Source organism: Rhopilema esculentum, chromosome 13 (assembly GCF_057945365.1).
Source record: "Rhopilema esculentum isolate cy_ngs chromosome 13, ASM5794536v1, whole genome shotgun sequence".
NCBI lineage: Eukaryota > Metazoa > Cnidaria > Scyphozoa > Rhizostomeae > Rhizostomatidae > Rhopilema > Rhopilema esculentum.
This window is the reverse complement of record NC_142827.1, coordinates 4,683,397-4,699,178: the sequence shown is the minus strand read 5'-3', so window position 1 is coordinate 4,699,178 and position 15,782 is coordinate 4,683,397. Positions and strand designations below refer to the sequence as shown.

Sequence of the window (15,782 nt, the reverse complement as noted above, 5' to 3'; positions counted from 1 at the left end):
CACGATACAACCACAGCTGAAATAAGGGTAAAAGCTAAAAAAATTGTTGGGAGTTGGCTTGATTCCAAAGGGCAAATTTTCATCACATTTCGACGATGGTTTCTTCTTTTCTTCTATTGTAGATTGGCGATAATTTGCGATAGTTTTAAGTAAGTCTGTTATACTCTTGAACATAGGGACTGGAAGAGCTGCAGCCCCCCCCCCCCCCCTCATATCGGGCACAATTTCAAATTCACAATCTCATTTTAAACTCTTAGACGGTATTATCCCAATAAAGCAATAACATTCTGCCAATATCCATACTAAACCTTCCTAAACGTGCTGCATCTTCAAAGTTTTTCGGTATTTATAGTTTTTAGGTTTTTTGTAGGCAAAAAATTGCAACTCAAGGCTTTTTAATTTAATATGTTGGCGTTAATTAGCTTATTAATTAGCTGTACATATATTGATTAATATTGCCAAAAGATAGGTAGGTTCATATTAGCTGAAACAAATAACTGAATATTTATGCTTTTCACCAATCATAAGTGCCTCACCAGTTGCCTTTTACTTCAATAAATAACAGTATTCGCACAAAAATTGGCAATCTGTCTGTTCTCGTTTGAAAAACAAATGTCAGCTGTCGTGAGATCGTTTCATGCAAACATGCCAACCAAATTTTCTAAATATTTTGAAACATCATTTCGCAACCACAAAGTCAAAAAATCAGTTTTGCATCAATAAAGTGATTTTTGAACCCTATGATGGTATAACATTTTTATGCAAGGCAATCTTAGCATTTTCTTTCAAATACTTCCAAAAAAGCACAAAATTTCAAACGCCAAGTCAAATACTCAAGCATATCATGGCAATAAATTGGGTTCTGAAAAATAATTGTTAATTCTTACGAGGTATTTTTTGCATGTTTCTGCAAAAATATGAGAACAAGAAATCAATCAAGAAAAACATATGTACCTGTTCTGGGAAAGCAGTAGCAAAAAACGGTTTCCCCTAATAAACATCTGCCTAAACAAACATGAGGCTAATAAACATGAGGCTAATAAACATGAGGCTAATAAACATGAGGCTAATAAACATGAGGCTAATAAACGGTTGAATTGGCTTTCCAAGAAACAAAATAGTTGAAGAGGATTCATTGCAAGTTTGTTGTATTAATAATGTCTCAGATCTTCGCTTAGGAACAATTTCTCAACAACCTTTACTGGTCTTCATGTCTAAACCCAGCGTGGATTCTGTCTTTCCACATGATGTCCTTTGATTTTCTTGGCGCTGCTTTTGTTGTTGCTGTTGTTGTGTTTCAGTTGATCGTTGTCTATAGCTTGCTAAACCGTTCAGATATGATGCCCTTTAGTCATTCACATCTACACAATTCACGTCAAATAGCTACTGACCGGCACTGCCCGCCAGTCAACTCTTTCTACATAACGTTACGCGAATTTGTTACTAATGAAAACTGGACGGATTTAGAAATGCCCTTCGAATGGTTCTGTTTAAAAGAGGTTTATCACTATGCTACCCAATACTGAGTAAGGATGAGTATTTAACCTCTTTCTTTGCATCTTTTCGAGAAAGATCAGGGAATAAATAAACAGAAAACGTGAGATGACGTCATAGGAAAGCCCTTTTGTTAGGTGTGACTCTGACTTTGCAGCAAAAGAATTATTTTGTTAAATCATACGATCCAACGAGAAGGAGACAAAGTCAAAAACATGTTTGTGATCATAAAAATATTCCAACTGAACAAAACTCTTCCAAATGTAAGAACGATTCATATACAAAATACACAAAATTCGAAACTATTGAAATATTTTTGATACATTTTAACTTCGAGGGGATTACGAGAGATTAAGATAAAGGACGGTTTCCATCTGCAGAGTTCTCGAGCGAATTTGGCGGCGGTTAGAGGTATTTGTTTGTTCTCAAGGGACTTAAGCGAATTCACCAACGATATTTGAAGGTTGAAAACAGTTCAACTTTTGTGACAAACAATTTTTGGCAGTTGGCCAACAACATAGTGTCCCTAACTTGGTCTACACAGCGCATTCAATATTGCAGATGGTCTTGCCAGTAACAAAATACATCGGTTACACAAACAGTAGCTCTTGGGGTCAAATTGGTCGTAGTTTTGTGGTTCTCTTTAGTAATTGCAAAACCTACAAAGCTGAGACTTTCTTTGAAAATTGCTGGGTCGTTCTTTAATGGCAAAAGAAAAATCACTGACAGAACCTCTTCATGTCTCTTAATAGAATAAAGAATGCCCTTGTCTTTTCGTTCTTTTAAATCGTTCTAGTCCAAAATTTTCCCTTTTAAGCTATGTTTAAGATTCTTGTCGCCAAACTCGCTGCTACAACTAGAGAGTGGAATTCAAACGGCTAACGCATTCAGTTATTTATACTTTAATAACTCTCTAATGACAAGCGAGAATGCTTAGAAAGTTCAACAATTGACCAAGAATTTACGCTGGTTCTAGAGTCTCAAAAAATAATTTGAAGAAATTTTCTCTCTTCCATGCTTTGCCATACCTTTATTTAGCGAACAAGCTGATTTTGAGCAACGAATCAAAGAACTTTGAGAAAAGCAGCACGCTCCTATCGTCTCTTTTTATGTTTCTTTGGTGTATTATGTTCTTCAGGCGGCCCTACCATTAAGGGTCTTTTCGATCCAGCAGAAACAACGTGAACATCTGCAAAATAACAACATCTTGACCTGACGCCAAAAACCACTTTTAACAAAGAATATCACTAGACTCCTCACTCCTCATCATAAATTCTTCGATTTTCTCAAAGACACCAGCTGTTGTTCAAAGCCTTATCATCAAAAACTCGTCTTAAAATCTCTCAACTGAGCATTTCTACAAAATATCGTCTACTTTGACAAAAAAACGATCTCTTCCTCTTTTAAATATAACAATCTCTTCCTGCTTTTAAATATTTTTTGTAAAAGTAACTCAGTAAAAGAGCACGCAATTCTTGAACAAATAGCTAAATTAAGCCTTTTTCCCGTACAATCCTCGAAATAATCTTTCCTCCCAAATTGTCATTCATTTTAGCCTTTAGAGTCGAAATCTATTAATCAGAGTACAATGTTTAAATGTTTCGTCGTACAGTTAACGTCAATATTCTTTTGACAAAATGGCTTCACTTAAATATCTTTATATCCTTCTGTCTTCTGGTCTTTTTCATATAAACAATGGTTTCCACATAACATACAATGTTGGAGCTGCACATTTGTATTGGTCAAATTGGTTACTGTTGTTGTGTCCATACTTACGCGCAATCAAACCACTCAGTGAATCAAAAATACTAGTCTGATATTTAACTTTTATTGGTTCATTACGCACCAAATTGAGGCAATTTTTTAAATTATCATTCAAAATTTCATTCACGAATTCACGGATAGTTAAAGCCTTTCCACGACATAACGCAAGGAAAACTCATGCTTCACGCTTCACGCAGGAATCTTAATTCACGAAATCACGCATAAAAAATCGAGGTTTCACAATTTCACGCACGAAAATATGGCCAATAACGCATCATGCAAAAATATGGGGGCCCCCGACTTAGGTTTAAAAAGTAAACAATTTCTAAAATATCTCAGGAGTTTCGCCAACAATTGAAATGACATCAAATCGACTGTCTCACGATTTTGGGAAATTATGCAGCTAACATATACCAGCGTTCTCTTCAACGGTTTCGGAAAAGTATGAAAAGGGGCTGCTGTATTAGATATTGTTTACGTCTGATGAGAAATACATTAAATATAAATCAAGTGCATTTAATTTTCTATGTTGTAAGATTGACTGTTAGATTCGATTCCCTTTCCACGAAGATGTGTTAAAAAATCTACAGATCGATAACAAAACTGCTCGAATGAGTCCCGCTACTGTGTTGCTTCCTGTTCACCCCGCTTTTTTGCCGTTGCCTAAAATTCACGTTTTACCCGTCGTCAGATACTTTTTGCCCTCTATTGGATAAACTTGGACAAGCACAAAAGTTCGCGCGGAAAAGTGTTGCGTTTACACTGTGACCGCTTCATCACAAAAATTGTACGGCTGTCTGGACTAAAATGAAATCTGCTAGCAAAGCGAACTGATATTCGACCAGTAGCGTGATGAAACAGTTAGCGTACAGTAGAAACCCGCATTAAAGAACCTGTTTTTTATGAGAACCTCGAGGCTGAAATTTAATCTTTTAAACCCCTTTAATAAGAACTCCAAAGAAGCTGAAACTTGGAAAGGTTCTTAAATTTGTATATAAAATATAGACTGGTATTCTTATTCCCTATTCACACAGGAAAATTAAACCAGCTTAAAGTAAATCAGGTTATGGTATGTTGCATTCCAAATGGACAACGCAACAAGAAAAATGAATTTGATTGGGTTAAATTTAACATGAAAAATATAGCTGGTTTAACGGTGTTAGTGCGAATTTTTACGGTGGAAAACATTGTTAATATGTGTGAGGCCTGTACGTATTTAAGAGCCTTGTTAAGAACCTTATAGACTGGAACTTAGAATAGCAGCCTGTTAATTAAGAACCGATTCAGGCTGCGAGAGAAAAAGCTAGGTTCTTTTATGCGGGTTTCTACTGTACAAGTATTTGTCTTCAGAGTTTGACTGATCAAGCAAACACGCAGCTGAATCTGTGCAGAAATTGCGAAAACTGTCAAGTGAATCTTATTCTAAGGCAGTAGACTTACGTCTGTCTTTTGTCAATTTTCAAAGATAAATGCCCACATTTTTCAGATCGCTCAAAATCTGTGACCTTATCGTGCTCTTCTTCGGATCAAATCCACAAGATTATGGAAATATGACCTTCCAGCTCAAAATCATTCTTGTTCATTCATTATCTTTTTGCAACTGCTAAAATTTGTTTAATAAAAAGAATAAGAAATAATTTCTTTACCGCTCATGACCTGCAACGAATCCTTCAGTAAGGATAACATTGAAAAGAAACATTTTTGTCGTAATATTTTTGGGCAAGTGGATCTGGTTTTACTTCAAAATATCTTGTTGTAATTTTCCGATGAGCAGCATTTGTTAAGGCCCCGTTAAGCCTCCTTTATAGCCGACGAAGGCAAAAAGGACAGTTTAGGCCACTCATAAGACTGGTACCTTTCTGTTACTAAAACAATGGTAGAAATTTAGACTGACAACCATTTCTTTACCTCCTTTGAAGTTCTGACTGATTCAAAGCTCGATTACATACCATTTTGGGTTGGGGTCTTAACCTTTGCCACCTCTTTCGCAGCTTCCTCTTTCAGCTCCCTTACGGCCCTTTCGTCGTCTTCCTACAAGGGAGAATGAAGAAGGTAGACTTAGCCCAATGACCCTACATTTAACTTGAAATTAAATGTAACTTTTACACTTAAATTATTGATTTCATTGATTTCGTCTTTGACTGATTTTAGATTAAATTAATAAAAAAAAGAATAAAATATTACCTAATACAAACTGACAAAATTATGTTGAAAGAACAAAATAATACCTAGTAAAATGATTGTTACCAAAAGTACTTTATACAAAATTCATATGAAAAGTTCTATATGTAAGACTCAAGACCACTAGTTGTTATCGCTAGCTTTTACTCGCTATTCCATATTTTGGTACCTCTAGGAAAAGCATTTTTGCCCATTAAATAATCTTTTTTGCGGCTGCTGTAGGTTAGTGGCAGCTTTCACAATATTATACAGCATCAGCAAACATTATACAAATCATCATAACCCCTAGGATTCCAGTTACTGCCGGCCAGTGGCGGGTTTAAAGGGGGGCAACTAGGGGCAGTTGCCCCTCCCTCATCGAGTTGAAGTAAGTCTGGCGCCCCTTTTATGGAAATTGTACGCCCCTTTCTAAGATTTAACCCGATTCTATAGGTTTATTCGCTTCAAGGATTACCTCAAGATATACAACAATTATTGAAAATTGCCTTGCAAAGTGCCTTCCGTCGGTAGTTAGGGTCTTAAATTGTCGTATAAAGCTAACACTTGTCAACATTTTTCAGCGCAAACACTACCAACTGCCCCTCCTTCAAATTTGCCCTGGATCCGCCCCTGCTGCCGGCTGTTAGGGAGCAGTGTCCGAACCGTTGGTTTAATCTGGACTGGAACCAATAATCTCTAGCACGATAATCACCTGCTTCAATCAACTGACTTATTACAATAAAATATTGAATTAAAAAATGGAGAATAGCACGTACGGTTGGGTCAGTCCATAAAGAACACTTTTTGCACATTGTACCTGAAAAGAAAAATCATTCATAAAATCTGAAGATCGAAACTAATAGCTTACGGATCAATCTTCAACTCAAGGGCCTAGATACTAATGTACCTTGTAACTACAACATGCTCCCAAAAGCTTTTCGTCTGACACTCCTCAGAGTATAAAACGTAAGAATAAGGTTCTGAAAGAACAAGATGGAAAATATATACCCAGTTCCATCTTTCAATCTTATTCTTTCGGAACCTTATTTTGACGTTTTATAATCTGAGGAGTGTCAGACGAAAAAGCTTTTAGTATACTACAAATCAATGGTATTTGAATGTGGCAAATCAATTACAGAGTGGCACTAGTGTATGGAAAAAATATCAGTTGCTTGATAAACGTAACTGATTGTTTATATGCTTCTTCAAACCAACGTTTTTTATTATTTTCTGGTTTACTTTATTACTTGCAAATCTAGCCAATCGCAAATAGTATATATGGTTCAATGCTGGCGTCTTTGTCACTTTGTTTTCGTCAAAATATAAAACATTTCCAACATAGCTTAATCGACGAGTAAAGCTGAATTCTCGAGATTCAAAGAAACTGCCGGGCAGATATTCTTCCTCAACTAAGCGAGTGACGCAAGAAAATGAAACAACAAGGGAACAAACATGATTTTCCTGGATCTCGAGGGTGACTGCAGAAGTGTTGATATCCAATCTAAAGAAAATGATTTATCTGGTCAAAAAGCAAAATACATAAAGGGTAATTGCATAGAAATTAAAAACGAAAAGGCTAATAAATGCAAAAACTCAAAGCTCTTTTCGTTAAATATCTTACTGATGCTTGTATCGATGTGAATGTTTTTATCAACCAGATCCTTTCTCAGTCATACCGAAAAGACACATTTCCTTATTTAGCATTCAAGATCTCTTGATCCCATCAACTGGCCAAACCGCATCACTGGTAACCAGAAAGGGTTAGAAACTAGCCTCAGTTTAGGTTGACGATGATCCATGGCTTGAAGCGCCTTGCAATTTTCGTGTTCGTTAAGGTTACGTTTTATATCTTCATTAAGCTCATCTCACATACAACTTCATAGTCTTTAAGGACTTAATGTAAATGGTCAGTATCCTTCGTTGACATTTCAGCAACATCTTTTAGTAACAACCTTGCATTATCCCCTATATCTCCTTGATTAATGTCAACACTAGCGGTGGTGCGAGGCGGGGAAATGCATGCGTACTTTGTTGATTTTGCTGAAGAAGCTCCTTGTTTGCTGAAGAAAATTTGAGTAAAACTTCAAACGATAAACCTTCATTTAAATTTGTGATGAAAGTCTATAGAGGTTGCAGCAGGGTTGAGGGGGCTATAGCCCCCAAATAATTTCCAAAATGTACTTAGAACCATACAAAAAATCGCCCTGTTCTTGGTTTTAGCACGTTTAGCCCCCCTCCAAAAAAACGTTTAAGCCCCCTCAATCCGTTAAACGCTCCGCGGTCCTTGGGTTGCAGAAATGTTTAACATCGTCTTCCTATGTAGGTTATCGTCGTTATGTTTTTATAAATCATTAAAATACCAAAAATACTCTTATTTGGTTTAGGCCGATTTTACGAATTCAGTCAAATGCATGTTATCGTGGGTCGCGTAACCCCTTTCTCTATTGTCAGCCCTTTGATAAGTGAGATACAAAACTTGATTCTAGACTCCTTACTTAACCTTCCATCAGTATGGACTACTTTGCTGCATAAACATCAAACCAGTGGTATCACTGCCTATACTTTGCTTCTGTTAAGTGCGCAGTCGTTTTTATGATCTTGTATAACGCACAGAAAACACGGAGCCAGCAAGAGACGCTGTTATGTGACCGTTGTGTCTTGATGAATTTACCGACTGACTAAATACAAGACTGGGCGTATACAGTACACATAAAACGAGGGGAAGCTACAAGTGTCGCTGATTACTTTACTTTGGATACGTAGAAAGTGGAAGGTGTTAATCACAGTGATACAATGGAAGGCATATTACGGTTCGAGAATTGTCACAACAATCTTTTACCCTAAGAGAATCTAATGAAAGAATACATAAAGTGCTTACTTTAGATATACGGCATATATAACACATCGTTGTCCCGCATCGACATGTCATCTGAAAGTATGAAAATATAAAGATTAGGACCAAATGAGATTAAGCATGAAGTACGCTTTGATGCCCGGAAAATGTGTCAAAAATTCCTTTCCTATTGACCATGAAGTGCGCAAGGCATTCGAATGATCAAGAACAACTTCTTCGTACAACTTGCTCACCCGAAAAACATAACGCGATGATAGAAGAGGGTTCTTACAGCTACTTTTGTGTTGTTCGGTGAACGTTTCTTTGGTTCGGAAGAAAGATTTTTTTCGTAGTCAGTGAAAATCAAATGGTGCTAAAATTTTACTTTTTATATCTTCTTATCCTCTTTCGCATTAATATCGTTAACATTTTCCTCTTTAGCATTAGTGAAACTGAAACTTTAGCTCTATATTAAAAATGGAATTGTAGAAAAGGGCCTTTTCGTCATTTTCTAGGCACCCCCCTTCCGACACTTGCCTTTAAAAAACCCGTCCTTGCTTTCTAAAGAGGTACTTAGTCCTGACATTTTTTCAGTACTTTCTTCCACAACACTGGTCTTATCGATGAATGAACCCTTAAATCGAACTAACAATTAGCAAAGAAGATTGCTTCTAAAGCGACAAATCACTCACTTTATTGCAACCGTCTGTCTTCATGAATCCACATCCGCATTGTGAACATGTTCTGATTTTCGCTTTTGACATTTTCTCTTCGCTATTGATGAATTTTGCGAGTTAATTAAACGAAGATATTTGCGAAATTTGGAGAAAATATTTCAAATAAGAAAATATCTTCAAAATCATTCTGCAGGCAAGATAAAGAAAATGGCAGTACCAAGCACGCTTGGAAACAATATTTTTCAAGAAACCAAAACGATTTATGAGAAAAAAATTGATTGCTATTGGCAGCAAACAGCACTTACTAAGATACGCGTATATTTTTCTCTTTCCCACTTTCCATTTCTGTACACGGGATTCCAAAATGGTCCTGCCAAGGCTCCTTACAGTACCTGCAGGTTTCCTTCAGAAAGAAGAGATCGCTTAACTTATATTGAGTCAGAAAGTATTCAACAAGAGACAATAGGAAGGTTGAAAATTCTCAAAATACTAATTCAAAAAGCACAGATTTATGGCTGATTATATCCAAATTATCTATACCCCCATTTATAGGTTACCAATATTTGTTTCGAACAACCCCAGAACAAAAAGTTTACACATGGCACAACATATCGATGCAAATGCAATAGATTTGCAAAGATGAAAACAGTCTTAGGCAGACATACAGGTGAGGGCTTTTCTCAGGCCTACGAATTTTCGAAAAGAAACAGACTCAACAGGACAACAGAGGTTTCAAAGCCCAAATTTTCCGACAAGGACGTTATAGGGGGAGGATCCGAGCTCATCCCAAACTCCCGAAAATTTCTGCCACTGTTGACAGTTATTATAAATCAATAAAGGCAATTAAAGGAAAAACTAGAAACCTTCATGCAGTCTGTATTTTGGCATTTGAAAACTTTATCGCCAGCAGGCATCTCTGCGGCATAATCACACGACGGGCACCTATAGTAGGTAAGAGAATGCGACATAATGGAAGTAACAATCTAATAGCAGCCAAGTCAAGCAGATCATTGAAAATGTTCATATTTGCTGATAATTGAAAATTAAAATTGCTCTTTAATACAAGAGATCTTTTATATAAAAGTCTCAATTTGAAGAATCATTTACTCATGAGGGTACGAACTGAAAATGTAGGTTTGCTATTGATTTTAACTGAAACTTCTCTAGAAATTCTTTAACCACTCCACAACCCTAGGGCTGAGTTTCTAATAGAGATTTTTTAAACAAAGGTCTAATACTGAAAATCTCTAGATAAACATTTGGCCATTTGACACCCAGATCGTTTATTGGGCGTTATGTGCAACCAATAATCAATAAAAGATAAAATCATAAAACCAATCACATCTCTTTCTGCAGCCATTGCACCAAATACTCTTTTAAATCCAATATAATCTTTGAAAATAAAATTTTCTCACAGAAATTTTATGAAATTTTAAAATTTTGCAGCATTGCAGTGTTTAAAAAATCGTCCTTTTTGATTTTTTTCTCGAAAATTAGTAGAATGAGACTGTTTGTAAGACAAAGCCATTTGATACAGTTAAAATTTTATGAACCTAAAGGACCATTTTTGCATCCAGTTCTAATAAAGAGCAATTCAGACTGACAGGCAAAATTATTGGTTGTTTTATGCAGGTAATTACTGTATTTTTCGTTTTCTTTAAAAGGTGAAAAAACATTGGCATCCAAAGCGGATCAAAGATGAATGTCCTCGTTGGGACTATGGGACTTTTATTTTTTCGACATACCAACGGTTCACAGATACCAAAGCAATTTAGAACCGCTTGAAGTGCTGTCGTTAAATTGTAGTTATAAAGAAACAAAACTATAGCACCAGTATTACAAGCCAAGAAATTTCTGAGGAAAAGAAAATTTTGTTCAATGTAAATTTTAATGTAAATCTAACACGAGACTTACCTTACAAGGTCAGGTAATTCAGCCATCTTGAGAGATTCTTCTTGTAACCGTTCTTGATATTTGTCAAACATGCTGGAATCCAATGCCTTTTCGAGTTGGCCTGAAAATCGATTTGCTAACTTAACAAGTAGAACGTTAAAAACATTTGTAACGTAAAAACCGTCGAGCAACAATACACGGAATTAGGGGTTTCTGCCTGTGGGGGGATATATGTTAATGTGGAGAATGTCTGAAATTTGATCTTGGTAGAAATAACAAATATAGGACTAAATGTTCGTTGTGTATCTACCTTGCTAGTTGCTAGGTCATTTTAATACGTAAAAGGGGGAATATTTCAAAAGGGTTATGATATCAGAAGATGGCAGGTCTGAAATTGTTCTTTCAAAAGCAGGTACTTCAAGGATCCTTGACGGCAAATTCAAATCAAGCAAAAAAGTTATTTCCTTGTGTCTTGAAAATGGAATAGCTTGAGTGTTTAGCCATTTTTAGAAAGATGGAAAGTCCAAAATGAAAAAGAGTCACGTTTTTAGACTAGTTGGAAAAGGAACCTGAAATCTAAGTAAAACTATCGGAGTGCAATTCTTAGAAAATCGAAGATAGCAAGAAGGGGCAACATTTAATTACCAGAGAAAGCATTTTCACCGACCGGCCTATTGACCATCCGACTCAGTTCATCGCTGCATAAAACTACTGTAACGGCCTACCCAATTTTCGTTTGAATATTGCAAAGATTTCCATTCATGAAAGTTTTGAGAGTGTATCACCAGCTTTCTCGTTAATTGAGTTTTTGCTTAATAACAAGCCAAGTATATCTTTACAGTTTTCAAACAAAAAATGGCTAGGCCGTTACAATAGTTTTATACAAAGATGAACTGGATCGTGATTCAAAGTTGGGCAAGAAAATCATTCTGGAGGTCACATGTTCATAAAGTTATTTCATTATCCCAATATGTCAGTGATTGAGCCGGCGATGTTTGATTGGCATTTGTGCTGTTTATGTCCCACAAGAGTAACAATAATGAGAGTACCGTTATGCATGGAACAAGCGCCCCCCTCGAATAAGCGCCCACCCTAGAGGTTAAGTTATTGAATAATAGAACCCCTCGAATAAGCGCCGCCCTGGAGCCTTAAAAATTAAATAAGCGCCCGGGCGCTTATTCGAGGCATTACGGTAGAACAATATCTGAAAACACTCTCTACTGATACTGAGAGCAACTCTCTGGCAGCATCAGCAATAAACCACGTCAGAGAAACTACATAAAACTCCTACCTAGCAAATTGAAGGCTACTTACTTAAAGGAAAGATGCTTGAACAGTCAGATGTTAGACAGCAAAGTGGTATCTTTCCTGATCCGTATATTGCCTCCTTTGCATAGTTCCTTAAACATTCAAGACAGGACAAGTGACCCTACAGAAAAAAGGGGAAGAAAGCCCAGTCAATACTCTTCTCTACTGCAAGTTCTGATGGATTTAAAGATTAAAGCTGTAAAGAAAAACTAACAAGGGCGATTTACGACATCGTAAAAACCATGCCAGGAGATCGTCCCAAATCCTCCCCATAAACAAGGATTGTATACGTTCTAAATCCTCCCCAGAATGGCCTATACATTATTTTTCTTATAAGAACCAGACAACTTTTGCCCAGGCTCTGTGTTCTCTTTAGATGATTTCAGGCTCGGGTGTTCTTGAAGGTGTTCTTATTTCAACATTGATTGTCGTAAAGCTACATACTGTCAAATGCTTTAAGACCACTAAATAACAGCTCGGTTGATTTGCTGATAAAATCTACTCTGTTTTATTAACAAGGGGGAAGTTTTCAAAAACAGTCTTACGTTTGTCTTATCTATGGCAAATCGAGCCTCAGGGTTCTTATGAAGTGAGTTTCTATGAAAAACCGTATCAAATAGCCGTGTCTTACAAACAGTTTCACTCTACTAATTTTCGAACAAAAAAATCAAAGAAGTACGATTTTTAAAACACATGCAATCCTGCTCCTAAAAAAGCTCTATTTCAGGACACCAATTTTCGCAGTTAAGTTCCTGCTTATTTGAGTGTCCTATTATTTATTAAACAACTAATTTGATTTTTGGATGGCCATTCTTTTTTGATACATATCGATAATCATGAAGATAATCTTGAGATACAAATGTGATAAAGCGATAAAGTCTTACGTAAAAACATAAATTTATTCAAAAATACCACAATATTATAAAAATACTAAAAAACAGTAACAAATGTTGATTGCCAACCTCACTGCATTGCGTCATATCCTCAAAAACAGCCTCACCAAAACAACAATTACACTCTATATACTGGCCTTCCTAGAAATCAATGAAGGAAGTGAAACAGGATTCGAAATAAGCATACAAGAAAGGTAGGAAGCTATATCATCAAAATTATTCGTAAAGATGAAGAATGCTTGACATCATAATGTAACAATGAATGGGAATGCTTAACATATACGCTCGGTAAGTCTGCACAATACAAAAATTTGCCGACTTGAGCCTATCCTTTGGATTTTGGAGGTGCTCCCAGGCCAAGAGGTAAGTTCTAATAAAAATGAAATCTAGATAACTGTGAGTGCAGCTGTAGAATATGTAGAACATTAATTGCACAATTGGGTTTTTTAAAACAACTGCATTTCTAATGGGTTGTAAAATGGCTTTAATTAGCAATATCTATAGCTACAACCCCCACGAAACCTCTTTAAACAAACGCAAAAAGCCCTCTTACTATCTCTCTGGGTCATCCAGCTTCTAACATCACACGTCCCCCATCGTCCCCTTAACAATGTTTATCAGCAAATGTTTATCCGTATTTGACTGAAGCGCGGCTTGGCACATAAAAAACCAGGTTTGCGAAGCACTTGCATAAAAATCGTCAACATTGCTTCAGGGGAATAGGGAGGGGTGCGTGTAATGTTTAGAATTGGCAAGGAATGTCGATCTGCTTGCCAACTATCAAAAAATTACTTGTTATTATAAGTGTTATTATACCCAGGCCCAATTAAGTATTCGAAAGGCAGCTTTAATGAAAAAGTAGGTTAAACTGTAAAAGTAAAGTGGTGTAGACTTCGCTTGGCATGCAGTTTCTTAAACAGAATATTCACATACCTGTTGATATTGATGCTCATTTAACCGTTGTGCCATTATATGATCCACGTCCTACAAAATGGCGAAAGTTATGTGTGGTGTAACTAAAGACGTTAACGTACATGCTAAAGCAGGAGAAGTTTTTTTATAAATAACCTTGTCGTGAAATCTTAATCAATAATCTATATCCTTAATTTGTCGTAAAATCTAACAGCCTACTAACGCGGTGAAACTACTTGGAGAATAAGAATTCGTTGCAGCTCTGTGGTTTAATCTTGCTTCTGCATACAAATTATCAAACATCATCTAAGTAGGAAGCATTTCAAAGGTCGCAGGGGACAAATGTAGGCAAAAAAGAGGCACCTAAGCCAGCTTCTGAAAAGTGGGGCCCCTGTGACCCATTGGTGCCTACGTCTATGTAAAACATAATTTCTCCTGGCTTGTACATCCTAATGGCAAAATGCAACGGCTAGTATCTGAGACATATCTGTTCAAATATGTTATTTTCAGGCACAAAAATATCTTATATGCAACCCTGAGCTCCTTCTCGAATCACTAGTTCCAAATAAAAAATAAACCTATGTACATATTTTATATGTTGAAACAAATAAAGGAAGTTCACTTTGCGCTAGTTTCTGCTTTCCAGGACAACAAAATACCTTTCGAAAATCTATCTAAATCAATGTAATGCCAAACATGGAGTCGAGAGCACTGACAGATGGTAGCAGATGATGCAATTGGAAGAATTTATCATCAACTTTAAAAGCATGATTACATGACAAACGCTTCTGGGAAAAACTGAATTGCAATCAATAAAAGTTAAAGGTTGAATGAATTATTAACGTAGACAGCTTTAAAATCGATTTAAAATCAATCAATTAATAAGGTACGTATTGAAATGACTGAGAGAAGAAAATTATTGTGTATTTTAAAAGTGTTTGACAATTTTATGATGTAAATAAATGTTCTACTGGCCAAAGACAGCCTAAATGCAAGTACTGGTTGTAATCCAAACACTTTTAGAATGAATTTTGTACACAACAAAACATTCTGTACATTCTTTGAACATAAAAATGATTTCTAAAATTTCATAATAACAAATAATTCGTTATTAGGATTAAGCGTATAGGGAACTGGATTGGGATTAAGCGCAAAGGAAGACTTGGGAAGGGGAGGTGTTGGGACAAATCAAATCAAATCAAACCAAATCAAATCAAATCAAATCAAATCAAATCAAATCAAATCAAATCAAATCAAATCAAACGGTAACATTTCTTCAAATTTGGTCAATAACCGCATTATAAGCTCTTATGAGTTCACCGATAAATGCAACGAAACGCATCTGAAGGCACTTAAACCTTTGTTCGCAGTTTTGAATCCTGACTTGATAAAATCACATCAACACATTGCAACTGAACTATAGCAAGGAAGGGAGCAGTGACTGGCTTTTTGGATATCTATTTCAGAATCTTTGAATGAACTTAAGATTTATGAGAGATATCTACCTCTGCCTTCTTCCTTGCCTGCCTTTCAAGAAATTGACACTCCTTTCCCAGGTCAATTTGCAGCGTTATGGGGGCACATTGAAGTGGCCGACGGCGGCGCAAAAGACAATTGGATCTGAATTCCTCTGCAATGTAAAATACTTTCTTTCATATCTCATTAACTAGAAGAAGTGCTATTATGACAACAAGACTGGATGTAAAAATAAAAAGCAATCCACAAAAGAAAAATGTTGAAATGTAAAGCGAATAAAAAAGTGTGAGCTATAAAATCATGTTCATTTGCATTTAATTGGCTCATCTTCTATTGGGTGTGGTTTAATTTTACAGCTTCTAATAAACACAA

At 36.2% G+C, this 15,782-nt stretch overlaps 1 protein-coding gene across 1 annotated transcript; it reads right to left on the bottom strand.

Annotated features, from left to right (window-relative positions):
• Window positions 1-236: 236 nt before the first annotated feature.
• Window positions 237-15,574, bottom strand: LOC135691753 (E3 ubiquitin-protein ligase RNF216-like). Its single transcript, XM_065209715.2, has 13 exons — window positions 15,440-15,574; window positions 13,956-14,006; window positions 13,092-13,163; window positions 12,136-12,250; window positions 10,843-10,942; window positions 9,792-9,870; window positions 9,234-9,331; window positions 8,944-9,025; window positions 8,297-8,347; window positions 6,871-6,919; window positions 6,195-6,235; window positions 5,208-5,289; window positions 237-2,683 (listed from the first exon to the last, which is right to left on the bottom strand). The coding sequence occupies exons 2-13, from the start codon at window positions 13,989-13,991 to the stop codon at window positions 2,589-2,591; spliced, it is 900 nt and encodes a 299-aa protein (XP_065065787.2). The 5' UTR covers window positions 13,992-14,006; window positions 15,440-15,574; the 3' UTR covers window positions 237-2,588.
• Window positions 15,575-15,782: the final 208 nt, after the last annotated feature.